This window comes from Wolffia australiana, chromosome 8 (genome assembly GCF_029677425.1).
Source record: "Wolffia australiana isolate 7733 chromosome 8, ASM2967742v1".
NCBI lineage: Eukaryota > Viridiplantae > Streptophyta > Magnoliopsida > Alismatales > Araceae > Wolffia > Wolffia australiana.
This window is the reverse complement of record NC_135842.1, coordinates 6,306,609-6,326,342: the sequence shown is the minus strand read 5'-3', so window position 1 is coordinate 6,326,342 and position 19,734 is coordinate 6,306,609. Positions and strand designations below refer to the sequence as shown.

At 37.6% G+C, this 19,734-nt stretch overlaps 2 protein-coding genes across 3 annotated transcripts; one reads left to right on the top strand and one right to left on the bottom strand.

Moving 5' to 3' along the window:
* Positions 1–14,739: 14,739 nt before the first annotated feature.
* Positions 14,740–19,437, top strand: LOC144706632 (Cox19-like CHCH family protein). Of its 2 annotated transcripts, none has more exons than XM_078579627.1 (4): positions 14,740–14,904; positions 15,002–15,047; positions 16,235–16,360; positions 19,126–19,437. In XM_078579627.1, exons 1-3 carry the CDS (start codon positions 14,782–14,784, stop codon positions 16,300–16,302), a joined length of 237 nt encoding a protein of 78 aa, XP_078435753.1. In that variant the 5' UTR covers positions 14,740–14,781; the 3' UTR covers positions 16,303–16,360; positions 19,126–19,437. The 2 variants fall into 2 exon arrangements, with proteins under 2 accessions (XP_078435753.1, XP_078435752.1); XM_078579626.1 differs by having other exon boundaries at positions 19,101–19,437.
* On the bottom strand, positions 16,864–17,760 carry LOC144706631 (uncharacterized). Its single transcript, XM_078579625.1, has one exon. It carries the CDS (start codon positions 17,473–17,475, stop codon positions 17,146–17,148), a length of 330 nt encoding a protein of 109 aa, XP_078435751.1. The 5' UTR covers positions 17,476–17,760; the 3' UTR covers positions 16,864–17,145.
* Positions 19,438–19,734: the final 297 nt, after the last annotated feature.

Below are 19,734 nucleotides of genomic sequence, written 5' to 3'. Positions count from 1 at the left end.
TCTGGATAATTGAACCCCTCCAATACCTATTTTATCTCTAAGTTTTATGTATTACACATTGTGGTTTGGAAGGGATTAAAAGGAAATTTGAGAGTCATTTTTTAATTTATTTCTAATCCAAGATATTCTAAGATTGTGTTGAGTTCATTTTCATTTGTTTTTACCCTTTGAATTTCAGGGACAAAGTAAGAGGACCTTGCGAATGATGGCTTTTATCTTCTTCATTCCTCTTCTTTATGCCCTTCGGATGGACCAGCACCCACAATGATATTGAAGAATATTGTTTACCCATGGGATTTTCTGTTTGGAGATTTAATATCAATACACTGTCAACTAAGAAAACTAGGAGATAGGACTAGCTTACAAGCTCTATCTTAGAAGTAATTTTCATGTAAGAAGTTCCAATTGCATTATTTATTTTTTCTTATATATATATTTTATATTCTTATCTATCCTTTATACATTTTTTTTTTTTTGTAGAAACGTGATACTAGCTACGACCAACCAAAGGGTTGTGCTTGTAGACCTATCCAGCCATGTCCTAGACGCCACCTGAGGGGATTTTATATACGTAAGATTGAATGTTTAGAAGAGTTATATGTGTGGAGCGATAGTAAATATCCCAATTACACATGGACCCCACTCACCCATGCCCATGACACAAAGGAAAAAGGTACAATAGTGATACTGTTGTGTGTCATAGTGGAGACCTGATAATCCCAAATTTTATGTGTTTAAATAATGATTTTTAAGACTTAGTCTAGTTCATCAATGTGTGAGGATTTGAGATTATTCAAAAATTATTTAACATCACTAACCTAGGGTAAGTAAGTGTCGAACCACAAGGAGCAGGTAATTCAGTTTAATTTCTATTTCAATTCAATCTTTTCTATCTTGTTCTTTTAATTCAATAATTGTTTTAAGATTTAATCGATTTAGGATTTCAAGTTTTGAAGTAAGAGTAAAGATTTAATCATCTTAAATTTGAGTTTTAATTTAAGATTTAATAATTCAAAGTTTGAATTCAAATCTCAGATAGATCTGGACTTAGTCTAAGTCTCAGATCTCTCTGAGATGTGCGGCTATGTGCGGTGGCGGTGCGCGACTGCGCGTGGCGTGTGCGGCAGCAGCTTGCGGCTGTGCACTGCGTGTGCAGCTGCGGCTTGCGGCTGTGCACTACGCGTGCAGTCGTGCACGGCTGCACAGTCGTGTGCTGCGCAATCTGCGGCTGCGCACTGCGTGCGCAGCGGCGGCTTGCGGCCGTGCACTGCGCGTGCAACTCCCGCGCACTATAGTGCCAGATCTGATACTTAGTCGAAATTTCGACTAAGTATTAGATCTGTTTGCAGGGTAAACTCGTGTGCGATAGTGGTGCGTGGCCGCACACCGTGTGTGCGGCGACAATGCACAACTGCGCACAATATGAACGGCGGCAGCGCACTTACCAAGCTCTGCTATGCACAATAATATCAAAACGAGAAATAATGAACAGATTTAGTTGGATATGTTGGAAAGTTACAACTCTATACTTTCTAACCCAACTTAATCTGTCTTAAAAGTGATTTAACAATTACTGCAATCTAAGAAATCACATTTACCTTGTGTCACACCTGTTCACGGCTAGGAAATGATCCTCCTCCTTAGAATCTTCTCAGCTTTGCTTCTTCACGTGACTCAATTGCTCATCAACAATAGAGGGTCTACAGAATTTCGAATTCAACAACTCTTCCTCTCTTAAAACAAAAATTCTAGACAACTTTATCATTGTTCTTGAGATATTCTTTACAGAGATTCATCTCTGTAAACTGCCTGGAGCTTTTGAATGGTCCATATTGATCCATAACCGCCATTTGACTTGGTCCATATTGATCCATAACTGCCATTTGACTTGGTCCAGGCGCCCTCCTTGATTCATTTTTGCCCATGTGCATTATCTCCAAATCAATATCTGTGCTCATTTAAACCAAGATGAGATCTAGTCCACTTGATTCATAGAATCAAGGGGGGTTAGTTAAAAGAAACGTATATTGAGCAGTAAAATGTAAAAACTCATCATTTCATGATATTATATATGCGTAAATGATGGTATAATTTATCACAAAATTATGTTTATCAAGACCTTAAGCGCCAGCAGCTCGTTCATGTCCCCAAGATTTGGTGATGCATTGAGGTGTTATGTTTGCGCTCATCAGGTATCATCTTGGAGCTCCGTGAAGGGTACAATGTCTAGGTGGGACGCCGTGCACTCCCACCTCCAACGTTCGTCGTGATACGCCACTCGCAGGGCCATAGGGCCGAAGAGTCTAGCGCATGTGGAGAGCTGGCAGGTCGAGTCTCTCAACGCGATGGCTGCCTCGGGCCTGTTGAGGAAGATATTGTGAAGTAGTATAGAGGGAATGGGTGCAAGAGCATACTGTTGTTTGGTTTTCCTCTTGCAGTTGGTGTAAAATGCCGGTGAGGCACGTGTGACACTGGGTGATGTCTCACCATACACTCTAGAGATGCAACTGGGAGCATGAGCCTTCTCGGAGCATATCAATTAAGAACTGTAAGTTTGATTCTATGATGATATCATGAAGGTTTCACTCCTCACAGAGGACAAAGATCTGGTCAAAATACTCTAATGGTGTTAATGTAGTATGGGAACAAAAATCGAAAGCCAATGATGAGTAAATTTTTTCCAACATTATGTAGCGATCTCATTATGGAAGAAAAGGTATTCCATAGTCTCAACCTGAGGAGAGACGTGACAACAATGGTAGCGCAAACTAATGGAGAGATCAACACCGGTAACAATCAGTAGGTAGGCCACGGTGCATGAATATCCAAAGGAAGAATGAGACGCGTGTGATAATCACTGGTTGTCAAATATGTCAACCTCAAGCCTGTGTAGGGAATCTATTGATGGATATTATGTGGCCGTCAAGCCAAATTACAACACCATGTTTTATTTAATTTCATTGAATAAAATATTATGTTCATTATTATTCCAGTGTGATGTTTATAATGAAGTCCATGAATGCATACAATGACCTAGTGAATTATGATGAGATCATAATACAATGATCACTAGTCTTTAAACATGTATTCTAAATTATTTCTATTAAGTGGATAGCCAATATGGACATCAAACTATCTAGATAAATAACACTAACTGATCCTACTTTTGTGATAAGTATAGCTGATCCTATGGCTATTAGTGTCATGACACCAATGACTGATAGTGGGTGCTCTTTAGAGAAAGAATTCATTGAATTGATCCGTATGAATCTTTGAATGGTATTATACCCAAACGTCGATCAGGTTGATTCATGTCACGGCTGTATAAGTGATCCACTGACCTGAGACACCAACGACATCTCGTGAATGGAAGACTACAGTTTGACTTCGACTTACGAGCCTCTAATCATGGGATTCAAACAAGTCATAGCTCGGGTGTAGTAAGAAGCTCACGGAGATGATTGAGTGGTCAAGACGAGATCATCTACCCTTAGTATAAGAGGAGATCAACTCAAGGAAGATGACGCAGTAATTCCTTGGTCAAGGTAGGGAGGATATTGGAGAAGGCATTCTCCAATGATCCCCATTACGCATTAGTATTGATCGAATGATGGATTAGGGTTTGACAATCAACCATACCCTAAGTCATACAAGAGTCTCGAATGGATGATGGATTATGAATATACGGTAACCGATGACGATAAAGGTTCCATCGGAGATTTCAAACACTACTCAGTATCTTGTAGAGCGCGAGGGGTAGCTTGGTACCACACGGGCTAGAAACTTAACCTATCGATTGGAATAAATTGATCTTTAGATAATTAATCTATATGTTGATAATGTTAATTAATAAGGTTGGTCAATAATTATTATTGGGACAAAAAGTTATTAAGTAAACTATATTTTACTTTATGAGGTAGGTATTGGTGAATATATTCTACTTCATGGGGTTTTTGAAAAAACTTAAGTAAAATATAAATAGGGAGGGGCACTTATTTCAAGCACCTAGGCCAGCCAGAATTGAAAGCTCCCCCCTTTCTCTACTCTGATCTCTTCTCCACTAAACCAAGGAGATTGTCTTCGTGGTGAGAAGATCTTTACAATTTTTAAGGAGAGTTGAAGAAGAAGAGGTAGAGATCTAAGAGCAATGTGATCGCGTGGATACTTTTAGAGGCCTCGCACATGAACAACTTTAGAACAATCTCAAAGTGAGCACGTCAAGGGTGAAACTTTCCCATAAGGTACATGTGATGTATTGTTCTAAATATCCATTCAGAATCGATTAATGCTTCTGCATCCATGGAAATCAGGTTTTCCATGATTGAACCAAGGCGCAGAATCCAACATCTCTCTTGGACTTTATTCGAAGAGGAACGGCACAAGAAACTCCCATCAGGCGTGAGTGTCCAAATAGGATGATCAGGGGAGATCCATATCTCAGTGGCCATAGGCGTCAGTAAGAAGTCAAAGGGAAATCCATGTTGCTCCCATAGGAGTCTCGTGTTCCCGTTAGCAATCTAACCATTGTCAACTAGAGTCAGTTGTGTAGAAAAGTAGGGTGGCAAGCTAAGGCGGTACCCACAAGCTAAGTATTGTACTAGGCACTAATCATGCCTTAGTTGAAGCCAACGGGCCACTGTGGATATCTCAAGCCAGTGGCATTGCCAAGTACACCATTGTTTGGGGCCTTTAATATCAGACTCATTGAGAGCCCACTCAACGTACTTAGTCGATATAAAGTGCCCAAATAGAGAGCTCGTGGTACACATACACCACACAAGCTTCTTCTGAAAACATGTCTTGGATGTCTTTAGGGCGCTTGATCCCTAGACCCCCCTCGTCTGTCGGCCGACATGTTTATTGCCAAGAGAACCTAATGATGTTGGTGGCCTACCTCTAGGTGAACCGACTATAGGAAGTGTGCACATAGGCACTCCACGCACCGAAGAATGGTGAGAGATATAAAGTGTACCGCTGGGCATGTAGTGGGATGCTAATGAGGACGTGACATATGAGTTGAATGTGCCCTCCGAAGGATAAAAAAAGAGTTTACATCCTTCCAGTTTCTTTCTTAGCTTGGTCAACAAGGCATCAAAATAATGATGTCGTGCGGGACCAAGAAAGATTGGACATCCAAGATATTCGAAAGGTAGGCGTCCTCGTGAGTATCGAGTGTAATGTTGGATGATATGTGAGGATTTGACGGTTGTAGATGGTCCTTCCATAAAGCTTCTCTTTGAGGCATTAACAAGCTGGCCTAAGGCTCTCTCGTTTGCAATAAGTACACTCATAAGCCCCTCAATGGATTTTACAGATCCATTAAGGAAGAGGATCACATCATCTGCAAATAGAGAATGCAAGATGATGGCAACCCCTTTTCAAAAAATATGTGAGTGATTGGCCGAATACTTCTTCCATAAATATGAAAAGGGTGGGTGAGATAGGATCACCTTGCCGTATACCACGCGTTGTCGTATACATATTTAAATATGATATTTGTATCTAACAAAAATTGGCATAGTCTATCATCACCCTCTCTTGTTCCTCCATTGATTTCTTTTGTTATAGTATTGTTTTTCTCCATGTCTTTTTTACATTTTATTCTATTTGATTCTCCCTATGTGTTTATTATTTTTCTTGGTTTAATCCTTCTTCATTTCACATGTATCTCATTATAATGTATATATTTTATGTAGTAAAAATAGCTCACTAAACGTACATTCTTGTACTGATAATTTGAAGGTTTAGAACTAATATTCAATGACTTCATTTTGGAAATTTTCTTATTATATATTATAATTAGTTAAATAAAAATGGCTGATTCAAAATTTTCAAACACATCTGAACTCATCTTTTCTCTTAATATCCGTTTATGAATATATTTAGAATCATATTATTTTATAAGTTATGAAAGACATCCATATCATCACATGCATAATCATTTATAAATATATACATCCAAAGGAATGGTATACATATTTTCTTAATACTTAATTTCAGCATTCCCCACCACAAATTGAGTTTTTACTTTGTCATGTATCTATAATAACATGCAAATGAAACAAAACAATATCACCAAATCATACTATGGTTCACATTGATGATTGCAATTTTATTTGTAGAAGCCATATAACATAATGTGTCTTGAATTAACATGTAATCTTAATTCTTGATGTATTATATTGATGAAATAATACATACTAACATTTTTTACAAAAAAATACCATTAATGCGTCAATTATATAGTTTTTTATTTTGTATTATAAAATGATATGCAGTAAATTAGTCAAATATTCCTCTTGAATAATGTCGATATGATGGTTTTTTAATTATTATTATTCTATAGTTTTATCATATTAATTTTACGTATAAATTAATCATAAATTTAACATGTATATTTTAAATAGTTTCTTAAGGAACCTTTAGAGTTATGGGATTGCAAGAATGGACTTGCAGACTGTGGGATCATCATGGTAGGTTTGTGAGCAGGTCACTAAAGGGAATACACATCTCAGCATACATATTTTTTTCCCATGCAAAGGCCTATGCACATGCACAAGGCACAATGGACAAGCATATATTGTGATGTGCACAGGTCATGCTAACCCTATGCATGATGCACTACATGATGTGCACGCATACCCACTCAACGGACTATTTTGACCTTTAAATTTAGAATAATATAATAATATTCATAAATACCTAGATGATGACATTCTCATGGAGGAAAAAAAATAATTTAACATATTAATAATTATACATTAATGTAAAAGCGAGGCATGCTACTCATTTCTTAACTTACTCTCTTTATATCTTTCTAAAAATTTTCTCTCTTAAAATTTGAAAATAGGTAATTTGAAAATAAGTAGTCTTCATTCAACAGTGTTAATAATAATAGAATAGAAAAAATGCATTCACAAACCCCAAAAAAGTAAGTACAATTTGGTTGTTGACACTCGATATAAGATGAGATGAAGAAAACCTAAATTTTAATGCCCATGTCTTCTTCTTTACACATCCATGTACTCTTCTCAATTGTTCATGACTTTATTTAACTTTTTGTCATCTCTATCATATCATTTTGTCTTCTTCTCACATCCACTATGCTAATGTTATAAGCATGTCTATTACCTTGCCATTCAAAGAGGACCACTTACACAACCGTTACATGAATCAACCTCATTGCCACTTTGGTGTAATGCCAGTAAGGTATTTGTACAGATCACTTCAGTGAACTCTTCCTCTAAAGAGCATTCATAGTCTGTCCTTAGTGTCTCCAAACTAATGCTCACAAAATCAGCCATACCTATCAAATAAGTAGGACCAGATAGTGCTCTTATATCTGGATACCTTGACATCTTGAGTATCCAACAAATATAAATATTTAGAATACACGCTTGAAGATTAGAGATCATTGTATAATGATATCACGGGAGAAGTATAATAAATATTTATTTTAATGAACTTAAATAAATCATGGAACTGTGATTAGCTTGGTGCCACATTATATCATCAACATATTCAGATATAATTCATTTCTTACACTGAATGTTTTGGGAAAGGAATGAAAAATATTTCAATCCATCAATGTAATGGATTTTTGGGAATGCAATCCTTGTTGAGTGATAAACTCTTAAAGTAGGGTAAATTTAGGTAGTTGTGAAACTGATTTTAATCAGTAATATTTATAAACCTATACTCATAAAATAATTTGGTTAGCAAGTGACAAGGGTCGTCTCCACAGGGAACGTATATTAGGGAATGAACTCTCTTGATCGAGTGAAGTCGAGAAGATGAGAAGAGTTACGTATAGCGTACGAGCTAGTAGTGAATGGGTAAAGATAGTGATTACAATAGAGATAGGAGGAATTTAAGAACAACAAGTAGCATATTAGTACTAGTAGTGGATCGTAGAGTAGGATGAGAGGATGGAGCTGGATGTGAATGGTGGCGTGAGACGAGATGATAAGAAGCAATTGCATTAGGGTTTAATAAGTAGGATGTAAGATGATGGTGTAAGATGCGGTGATAGGGGTAGTGAGAAGGAGAATGATGATTAAAAGGGGAGAGGTAGTGATATTTATTTTCTTAAAATAACAGGGGAGAGATAGGTGACGAGATTGTAACAACATAGGGGACACCTGAAATAGATGATAGATGAGGATGAAAATGGATGAAGACGAGTGTTGATGATGGATGGAAGTGGTAGATGTTTATGCTATATAGGGATGGTGATGAATGAAGGTCATGGATGATAATGATAGTTGAACTGACTAAGTGTGTTGAAGAAGACTCAAGGTAAGGCTAGAGGCCAGCCTTAGATCCCTATATTCCATCAGGATCAAGGCATCTTACTCCCCACTTCTTTGTTAAACCTCTCCAAGCACTAAAGACACCAAGAAACCCTTAATGGACCTTCAAAACTTCACTTTCTTTCAATCTGCCTCTATAGCAGGAAGTGAGCTTAAAGATGTTTTTTACAAAGATTGAAGGCTCAATGTATAGATCCAACCATATGGATGGATATTGGACATAAAGACGATGCTAGGCATGCACTTTTAGCTCAATCCGAGCTTTGGATCGTCAGATATCAAACGTAGAAGTTGGACGATTCCTAGTCATTGATTTAATCCAAAGATTTCTCTTTCCTTGTCCTCATCATATCAGTCACATTTCTTGGTTAGGGTTTTGTCTCGTTTTAGCATTTAGTGCGATGATTGGTTGAGATTATTCCTCGTCATCTATGATTGATGGCGCCGCATGTCATTTATTACCAAAAAGAGTTTTTTTTAATTGGCCACGTCACCCTGCGCTAGAAAAAGTAAAAAGAGAAATCCGTTATAATTAAATGCTATTATGGCATCACTAATCACGATGCCATAATAGTTTAGTTAAATGATAGGCTCACGCCAATCATTAATCGAGTTTAATGGTTAGCCGATGCCAATCATTATTCCTAACAATGGTTAGTTGTCGTTCGACAAATCGAACGACGACACGTGGCATCGCAAAAAATAAAGGGTTAAAGGTATTCTAAAATTCATATTAAATTAAATAAAGGCCCAAAAAGTATAAATAAATATGTTTTTCGACTATGAAAATAATATCTGTAAGAATTTAATGTCAAAAAATTCCATAAAAATGGTATTCTGACTCAAAAATTATATTCTTTCAGAATTGGATGTCAGAAAAATCCCCAAAAATATGTAAGAATTCAGAAAAATATCACACTAAAAATAAATTTAATCATTTTAAGCTCGATAACATGCATATATAATTAATTTAATGCAAGTTAACATGTCAAATACTGTCATATTAAGCTACTAAAAATGCATGTTAGCACTGAGTTACTACTATTTTTTATAAGCTTCTCTTTTTGACATGGTTTTTTGATTGGTCATACATCTTAGAATTTTAATAGATATAAGATCATTTAGGCAATGGGAACATGGTTGACATGGTGTGGTACGTCCTATTCTTCTCACGAGTCATATTTGTAATTGCTTTAGTATCTTCTGCTGACCCTGATTCATTGTCATGAGAGAGGTACACACATAGCTCAGTTTGGATATGTTCCATTATTTAAGTAGAAACATCATGGAGCTTTTTGTTTTAATTCAAGGTTTATTCATGTCGTAAGCAAATGTTTCCTTCAATATGGGCTTGTACTCGGACAGGTTGTCCTTGCTTGTCACATAAGTACGTAATAGATGCACATCCTTGTACCACCAGTCTCTATAAATCCATGCACCCAAGGATTATATATATCAAACTTCCAACAATAGATAACTCACTTGAAATAAATACTGACTTTACAGTGCTACATAAGTTGGAGGCATCATAAAAAGGTTTATTTGCATAGCTCCAAGCCATTTTTTTAAAGATAGAACTACCCTCAAAATTTTAGCTACAAACCCAATTGCATCGTTAGACTTTTTCATTTGAAGTTGGAGCAATCTAAGCCACCCAATTTTCTCTCTCCTATATCCATGTGGTGGATTGCCACTGATGAAGCAGAGTTAGGGGTGCAATTGGTAGTTGAAATTAATATTTATAAGTTTCACTATGATCAAGTTGTAGTAATATTTTTTTAATTTCCATCAATAATGTAAGTAGAGATCGAGGTACTGTCCATAGGGATAGGCACTTAGAAATAGAATTAATATCAAGGTAATAAAATATAGGAAGAACTATGTATAAATGGATTGGTATAAGATAGTGTGGGAGTTAGAGAGATAAAGAATTGTCAAGAAAGAGGAAAAATAAAGTGAAAACTGAAGTAAAATAAGATGGACTCCAAGTGTTTGTGGTAATTCCAAAATGATATAGAGTAATTATCTAATTAAATTAAATATTATATATTTAATTAAAAGAATAAAAATAGTAGAATAAGATGGATATGCTATCAGATAATTCCAGTATTCTTTCTATTTTTTATTAAATTCAGGAAAAAAATGAGAAAAATATTTGGAAGTTAAATAGTCAAAAGGGTTTGGTGAAATGCCTGAAAGGAGACTTGTAGAGTTCTATTTGAATTTTTTCTTTTGTTTCGATGCTTTGGTATTTTACAGTTTTTAGGTTATTGTAAATTTTATGCTGAATGTAGACTTACCAGAACTCGTCACCATGTTGGAGGGTTGCCATTGACTTCATACCTTCCCAAGACAATGTTTTCCTCTAGGTGAGATGATGGATCTCCATTCTTTGGTGACTATTTCCCTCGTATCTCCTCCAAATTCAGTAGGTTGTCACCCTCTCGATTGGAAAGATAAGTGAAGAACACGACAGAAGCGGAGGATCTTTACCTGTATAAATTTCAAGAGTCAATTTCAATTTAGGTGAGAAAGGTAGTAGTAGAAGTAAACATGGAAGATTTTTGTAGTCCATGATAGGAATGATTTCATTATTGGCCAATGTTTTATGAGTCCTGGAACTTCTTGTTGCTGTGGTCCTCTCCCTCTGCTTCTCCGTTATCAGAATCCATCATCCATAATGAAAGGGGCCGCAACCAATGAGGATCTTTGGGGTCCTTTTTTGATCCATTTCATCTTCAGGGGTATTCAATGTCTATGATTAAATTTCAGCCTTGGAATCCCCCCAGATATGATGGTCCTTGATCCACATCATTAGTGCCTCGTCGTCTGCCCTTTCCTTGATTACTTATTCTGTATGTAGATATATTTAATTAATAAAATTAGTGAATAAATTTTATTGGGCCATTAATGTTGTTAAATGGACAAATACATGGCCTAGAGGGTCACATGCATAAGATATATGGACGTTGGTGGATGCACTTAAGTTAAGAGGAATTTTATGAAAAAATTCTTGAAATAAGTATAAATAAAGGGGGCACCCATTTTAGGTGCCCATGCCAGCGAAACCTGGGTGCCCACCCTCCTTCTTCACTTATTCTCAAGCTAATTCCTCCCATAGTAAGACTTGTCGTTGAGAATATCTACTAGATATTCAATGAGATTTGGAGAAACTTAAGGGGAGATTCAACATCGCATCAATCATCTGGATACATCGCATCGATCATATGGCTTGAAGAGACTCTTATAGGGAGAAAAGGGAAGGTGGAACAAGTTCCACATGAGGTCATAATATTATCTTTAAATTTCTTGTTAAATGTGAAATGATTTGCATTGATTTTGTTGCACCTACAATTTTAATTATTAATTGAACCCAAGAAAAGCCCAACATTACTTGTCTCTACAAGAGAAAGAAATTTATAACGGGAAAACTTTAATGCATTTATCCCTTCACTGAATCACATTTAGCTGTGTGAAGGCATCTTTTTGCCACAAGGCTGCATTTATTATGATTTAAATTCTAGGATTTTATGTACCCTTCAAATGTTTTCATGTCTTGTCATATTTATTCTGATTTTAATCAACGAGTTTTTAACCTCCCCATGTTCCCGTGCACTTAAAAACGTGAACATGACATAGAAATACTCCATATAGGTTAAAGAGAAAATAGGTATTCAAAGAAACAAAGAGGTAATGGCTCCTTCGGGTTTCTAACATATTTTTAAAAGAACATATTTAAATATTTTATCGATGGAACATTTTGGTATGCTTAAGAATCTAATTTCAATTTTATTCATTTGTGAACGAATTGTATTGTATGTCTTTGAAATAAAATTTACTTTACAATCATTTAACTATTTCCTCAACTTCAATTTCTTCAAAGTCTCCTTTTATAAAAATATATATATATTCTTTGTATGGTTTAAAATTATATTCTTTGTAAACAGTTCATTGTTTATATTTGTACAGTTTGTAAAGTATATTGATAAATTACATGTAAAAAATAAGCCATGGCTGTTGATCAAAATTTTCATCACTGTATTTTTGTTGGTTTATTGTTTCTATTGTTACCTATTATATTTTGTATTCTTGAAAAGTGTGTAGAACTTTGTTGTTTTTTTCTATTTTATTTAATTTTTTTAGTTTTATTAGCTTCTCAGATTATGACACAGAGTTATGGAGTCAATAATATATAAAGCTTTGGTCTCCACCACCTGATATCCACCTCATACTCTCGGAGTTTCCATTACGATTTGAGGCACCATTGAGAGATAAGTGAAGTGTATCAAGTCATGAAGCATAATTTTAAGGTTTAATCATCAAGAATTAAGAAATCCAAGTAAGGAACCACCAACGACACTTCCCTAGTTTGCTGATAAATATAATAAATTAATCCTTTTTGAAATGTAATTCACTTGATGCATAGAATATGTATGTATGGAGAAGGTGTCAAGATAATTTAAAGGGTTGAGTGCAACCCAGGTGCGGACATTTACTGATGATAGATTCAGTATATTCATTGTGCATAAAAATCAGTCTAGAAAAACCTTTATGTAAAAAAAATAAGATATATCAAAGTATCACATCTTCCTATTACCTTAATATGAGATCATAACATTTGACATTCTCTCCTCATTATTTCTTACCCTTTATCATACTATTGCCTTCTGTTCCCTTCCACGTCTTTGTCTTAATTTTGTATTCAACTAAAATTATATTTATCTGATATTTTTTTGGCTTTGTAAAATTTCACCACTATAACTGTATTTGTATTTCTTCTGATATTCTCACCTTCTATATCTTGCCTATTTTTCACCTTTTTAAAACCCAATTGTTTTAATAATGAAATCCCACTTTTAATTTAAAATCCTTATTATAATCCTCTTATTCTTACCCTTATAACTTTATCTCCACCATAGCTAGCACACTACTACCTGCTTCTTTGTTATGCATTTTTTTTATTTTTTTATCTTATTGTCTTCATTTTACAATATATCCATCTTCTCGATACTATTATTTTAATCTCACTATATGATTTTTAATTCACATCACACCATTACTACCTTATTAATCTTCTATTACTATTTACTTATCATCATTACCTTGAACCTAAATTATTACCACCTTCCTAGCTTGTAACTATTTAATTATCACCATCTTATCAATTTGTTCCTCTTTTCTTACTCTATATTATTATATTACTATCATAGTATATTCATATATTTTCTTATTTCAAACTCTTTATAAAATTTATATCATTAATAAGGCAACCCTAATGAGATGATCTGTATCATTGATATGCACTATAGTAAATCTAGCTTTGTAAATTATGTTTGACTGGAGAGAAATAATGTAGACACTTTATCTCTTTCTACTCAAGGGATGGAGAGAGATCTTGCGATTATAACAAATTTTATGAACGATGGTTGGTACTGGCAGCAAGCTTTCAGTTCCAATATAATATATATTTGATTAAGAGTTTGAAATAAGAAAATATACGAATATAATATGATAATAATTTAATAATATAGAGTAAGAAAAGAGGAACAATGTAGACACTTTATCTCTTTCTACCAAAAGGATAGAGAGAGATATTGAGATTATAACAAATTTTATGATCGATGGGTGGTACTGGCAGCAAGCTTTCAGTTCCAATATAATATATATTTGTGTCCATTCTGAATTTTAATGTTAATTTACAAGATAGGGAAAAAATATTATGATATATTTATTCAATTTATAACTGATTTTTAAGATCAGTGGTGAAGAATGGAATGATGGAGCTCTCCCGAGGGAATAAATAATTGATCATCTACTAACTTCAAGTGAATTATTTTAATAAAAGCTAATAATTTGAATATATTTTTCAGAGAATATGAAAATTTTCCAATCATTTTTATAAATTATTATACTCAAAATGATTCTAATATTTCACTATTTTTATCGGGAATTTCACTTTTGACATTTTTTGTATGTTTTGACTTTGACTTTGACTTCTGAATTTAACTGTGTAAGTCAAAAACTATAGGTCAGATCATACCAGAATAGATAAGGGGCCATAGGAAGAGCTACTTTTCGCTGTCACCGATGATGAAGATGATGAAGAGACATTCCCGAGTCATTGGTCTCCACTGGGGCGATGATGGCAAAATTGTCATTGTCTTGTCTTCAGTAGGAAGACAACGAAGATGATGATTTTGTAGATATGATGACAAAGTCATCGTCATCGTCTTCTTCACCACTCCAGCTGAGGATGATGACGATGACGATGACGGGTTTTGGATGACAATTTTTCCTACTGTTTGAAAACACATACCTAAGTTTCAGTCAGACAAGGCCGGACCGGACCGGACCGGATCAGACCGGACCGGCCGTTATTCCCTGTTAAGAAAAGAAGAAAGGGTTTAGATATTAAGGGTTTATCAGAACAGCGGAAGTTCGGTTCTGTTTCCAAAACCTCGAAGTTGCCATGGCCGGAAATCCATCGATCACGAGTTCAATTCCCCCTCAATCGCATCAAAACGACGCAGATGAGGAAGACGAGAACGTGAAGCAGCTCGGAGATTGTTCGTCTCTGTATCTTTCCTTACAAGTAACTTCCTCTTCCATTTCCTTTGGCCGTTTTTCGCTTGCATTTTTCTCGCCGATTGTTCTCGGATCTGAGATTGCTTCCGTCGTTTTTCTTTTAGGAATGTCTAATTCGGACAAACAGGAACTGGAAGTCCTGCCAGCCAGGTAATTTCCCCCTCGCTGTCGGCCTAAATCTTCTATTTTCGTGGATCCAGTTCTCTTTTTCCTTTGAATTATATTCTACTCTTTTTTTCTCGGATTCGAGCGTTCATTCGGAAGAATCGGTCTCTATAAATGAACCTTGGTTTTGAAGCCGGCGGTAAGAGTTGTTTCATTTTTGTTCTTCATCGGAAATTTACCTGGTGGAGAGTCCACCATCGATAACTCGATGCCACCACACCCACGGCCGAGCCACGAAAGACCCATCCTTCCCCTCTATTCCCGCTTCCTTTTCCCCCCTCGATGGATCTATACAACCTCAAATTCTCGTTGTTTTAGACGCCAAATTTGATTTCAAGAAAGGTTTCCTTCGAGAAATTTCGGCCATGGGGACGCCCTCTCTTTCTCTTCTGGGTTCTCTGTCGAACGTGTTCTCCCTCTCTCTCTCTCTCTCTCTCTCTCTCTCTCTCTCTCTCTCTCTCTCTCTCTCTCTCTCTCTCTCTCTCTCTCTCTCTCTCTCTCTCTCTCTCTCTCTCTCTCTCTACAACGCTATCCCTCTACTACGCTCTCTCGCTCCTATGGGCTCTCTCTTCCTCTCTATGGCGCTCTCTTCTCTCTTTCTCTCTCTTTATCGCGCATGTTCCCTCTCTGTCGCCTGCCCCCGCTCTTCCTGTAGCCTAATCCTCTGTCTCTATCTCACTCCCTCTCTTTCAATTGCTCTCTCCCTCTCTCTGCCGCGTTCTCTGTAGCTATCTCTCTCTTTCCATCCCTCATAAATATACATCTGTCACAAACGTCCCCGTTCACTGAACCAGTCAACGGTCAACTCAATGACAAGTCAAGAGTCAACTCAAGGAGAAGTCATCGGTCATCCAAATTGCCAGCTACGGACGTTCACCGCTTGGTCGTCATTAGTCCGTCGACCCGTATCTGATTTTCATGCATCATTACCATATCTGATTTTCCTGATAGAATCTTAGACTGGAACAGCAAGTATTCTGTCGGGTTCATTTCGTAAGTTGATTTTTATTTATTTATTTCTTCACCGTTAATTTTCTTTCTTTTGCTATTTTTAGCTTTATTATTCAATCGATGTATCCGTTTTTTATCGAAATATTTGACTTGTGAGAAAAAGGGGAAAGTTCTTTGTTTGTTTTTTCGATTCTCGTTCCCAACCTGCTTCTATTATTCAGAAGTTCAAGCCTTAAAAGCTTGCCACGCGAGGAAGAGCAAGCGCGCATCATCGCCAACAAGCTCCTGATTTGGCAGCTATGCGGTTGCTCCAGCAGTACTTAATTTACAAGCCACAGACCCATCAGGTCGGTTCTTAGATTTATATCCATTTATTATTGGAAAGCTTTCATTTAGATTATTTTCAAATGTTCTTAGCCTTCTCATTCTGGAAAATTTTCTAATTTCTACTAGTGGATGGCTTGACCGTTGGTAATAACGGGCCCAAGTGAGCCTACTGCTTGAAACTTCAGACCCACAACCCCTGTCGCTTGAAACTTGTCACTTCAAAAATATTCACTGATCGATAATCCAGAGGTCTGTTTTTTTCTCAAAGTTGACATAAAATCTATATCGCCAGAATATTTTTTATCAGATCAGAGGTTTTGAGAATCCAAGGAAGGTGACGAGTTCAGTTGTTTTTAGTAAGGATGAGGGTTTTCATCCGATGATGATGGTCTTGCTGAACAAAATCTCAAGCGCGGCATTGTTGACAAGGAGAAGAAAAAAGAAACCTCTACTTGGCAGCAAAGACTGATCTACTGGAGACAAGAACAGACGTCAGCCTCATCTCGCACCAATGGATCAGATCAAAAGAACCTATGCAGAATCCCCTAGGTAGAAAAAAAAAAACAAACATTTTTAGGAGGAAATTACAGCAAAACTAGGGCAAATTAGATACATCATCGAAACGACGAGCCAAAAACTACAGAGTCAGCCTACAGTCACAGCTACACGGCGAGACAATTCGCGTCTTCTTCCGATCCACCTGAAGAGCCGCAGACTTCCCGTTCTTGAAAAAAATACCACGGAAAGACTAGTTCTTTCTCGGGGATGAAAGAGGGCTGCTTTCTTCTCCTATGCTTAGTCTAGTTCACTGGTCCAGGCGGAGGAGCCGCCGGAGGTCCACCGTGGCGGAGGACCGGCGCGCCACGTCATCCGTCTCCGTCATCGACCAGAACGTGGGCAGGGGCAGCTCCCCTGGCGACGGAGAAGAAGCCGAGAAGGCCGGCCCGGCGTACGTCTCTCGTCCCCGGGCCATCCCCCTGCCACGACCGGGCCCTGGTCCGGACCTGCCCGAGCCAGCCGGCGAGCCCCCCGGTTCGGCCCTGGCCGGTCTCTGCCTCTTCAGCCCGCCCACCCGCCTCCGACGGGAAAAGTTTAGAGCTGCCCGTTGCCCGCCCAGCAAGACCTCCGTTGCCATGGCCAAGCTGCTCTTATTTTTCTAACAATACCTATTCAGCCAGAGATGGAGAGAAATCGAGCGATAGAGCGAGAGGACTTTGGAAGAAAGTAGAGAAGAAGGAGAGCTTCAAAGACAGAGATTCGAGGATGAAGAACGGTTGATTTAAGAGAGGGAGAGAGAGGCGGGAGGGAAGTTGCTCTCGTCTTGCTCTGGTTTCTTCTTTGAGCCTTCCTCCCTCGCTCAAACAAGGACTGTTCAGAAAGGATGTCTATCTGGTTTCAGAAGGGCACTCTGGAAGGAGAAAAACGCCAGCCTAAAAGGCCCACCCACCGTTGATGAGCTGCCCTCTCTCTCTCTCTATCTCTCCTTGACGCCGTCAAGAAGTTACTGTCTTCTCACTCTGGCCGTCTTTATCCCACCGGCGACGATGGACGGGACGGGACGAACTTCGTCCTATCCGGCGTCCAGAGTACGTTTAGGGATGAAGGACGGGACGGTTTTTGGTTCAATTATAAAAAAACCATCCAGTCCAATCATACGGGGACGGTTTTTTGTCCCATCAAGTCCTGGGACCAAAAAAACTCATTTTATACTTTTAATATATTAATATAGATATTTCTAAGCTTTTTAATGGAAATAAGGAGGAGAGGGAATGCAAATAGACATATGTACAATTAATTCTGAGCAGTGTTAGTTTGCACTACGAAAAAATACAGGGACCTTGATGCAAATTGTCGTAACGAGGCCACGTGGCGAGATCTCAACTGTCGGATGTGAATCTGGTGGTTTTTTGTCCACATCCGTCCGTCCATCGTCCGAGACCTCCGGACGGACGGTTTTTTCGTCCCACGAGACCAAAACCGTCCCGTCCGGTGGTTCCCGGGACGAATTTTCATCCCAAAATTCGTCCAGGGACAAAAAAATCGTCCCGTCCGCATCCATGAACTACATTAATTTTGTACCTGGCTCAAACAAGGGTGGTTCAGAAGGAGAGTTCCGTCTGGTTTTAGAAGGGGTTCCTTTGGAAGGTGAAAAACGCCAGCCTAAAAGGCCCACCTACAGGTGATGGACTGCTTTCTCCTTTCCTCTTTCTCTCTCTCTCTCCTTGACGCCGTCAAGAAGTTACCGTCTTCTCACTCTGGCTGCCTTTATCCCACGGACCCTTGTTTTCTCTCTCTTTGACATCTTCAAAGAGTGACTGCTCTCATTAATTGACGGTCGTCGACCGATGGTTACGCCTGCAGACCTGCTGCGGTATTAATAAGCGGAGCGTGGATTGAATACTGGAGATCTAGTTGGGATTGCAATGGTCAGGAAAAAAAATCTACTTTCTCAATTGCTCTATGAGATAAATTATGTGAACTGAGATATTGTTGGGGTTCTGCTCGCCTGAAAAAAAAAATCTGGTTTCTCAATTATTCTATGAGAAAAAATTATGTGACTTGAGATCTAGTTGGGTATGATAGTTTTTTAATGAGATTGAGTTGATGGTCTTTTCCACTGCTGGTCTGGCAGAAAATAAATTGCGGGATGTATTTTTTATTGCATACGGGCGTGATAAGTGAATTAAATAAACATTGAAACAGTGAACATTGGGGATGTCTATCCATTCATTTATGAATCTCGGTCGTTGATATGCTCAGAAAAAAATATATGTGCTCTCGATAGAGATGACAACTCTGCTATGGAACGAGGTTATCATATCCTGATCAACAAAGGTGGGATGTGGACCGGAAGGAGCTTGCGTGGAGGAGAGGGAACATGCGATCTTGAATACCATCAACATGTGAACTTTTACCCATCTGATATCAAGGAGAAAAAATTAATCTTGATAACGATGGGAGGGATTTGCACAGAAAACCGGCGAATGGATAGATCCTAAAGGCCTTCGTTGAATCTGTTATTTTCTTTTGTTTATCTCAATTGAAATACTTGTGCGATGTTATCTTCACCTTATAATAATTAGAATAATTTCTTCTAGATGCTTCTACCATTCGGAGTATTCATTGTGCTATGACTGTATGAGGCACACTTTATATTCACCCAGTCCTGCATGAATATCTACTATTATAGTTCTCCATTGGGCTGAAACAATTTTTATTTTTTATTCATCTGTTTGTTCCTCGTCACAATTAGATATTTTGCACCCTCGGTAGCTAGAGTAGTATACTTCATGTTGATAATGCTTTTCTTGAATCCATTGCAAGTTCATGTTTATTCACTGGGTAGCTTAAGTAGCATCCTTTTACTGACAATGATGGGATGGGTTTATGAAAA

Excerpts from the sequence above, each read along its gene's own strand:
- LOC144706631 (XM_078579625.1), bottom strand. The coding sequence starts at position 17,475 with ATGGCAACGGAGGTCTTGCTGGGCGGGCAACGGGCAGCTCTAAACTTT.
- LOC144706632 (XM_078579627.1), top strand. The coding sequence starts at position 14,782 with ATGGCCGGAAATCCATCGATCACGAGTTCAATTCCCCCTCAATCGCAT. Across the intron at positions 14,905-15,001 it reads CTCTGTATCTTTCCTTACAA|GAATGTCTAATTCGGACAAA; the intron begins GTAACTTCCTCT and ends TTTTTCTTTTAG. Across the intron at positions 15,048-16,234 it reads CTGGAAGTCCTGCCAGCCAG|AAGTTCAAGCCTTAAAAGCT; the intron begins GTAATTTCCCCC and ends TCTATTATTCAG.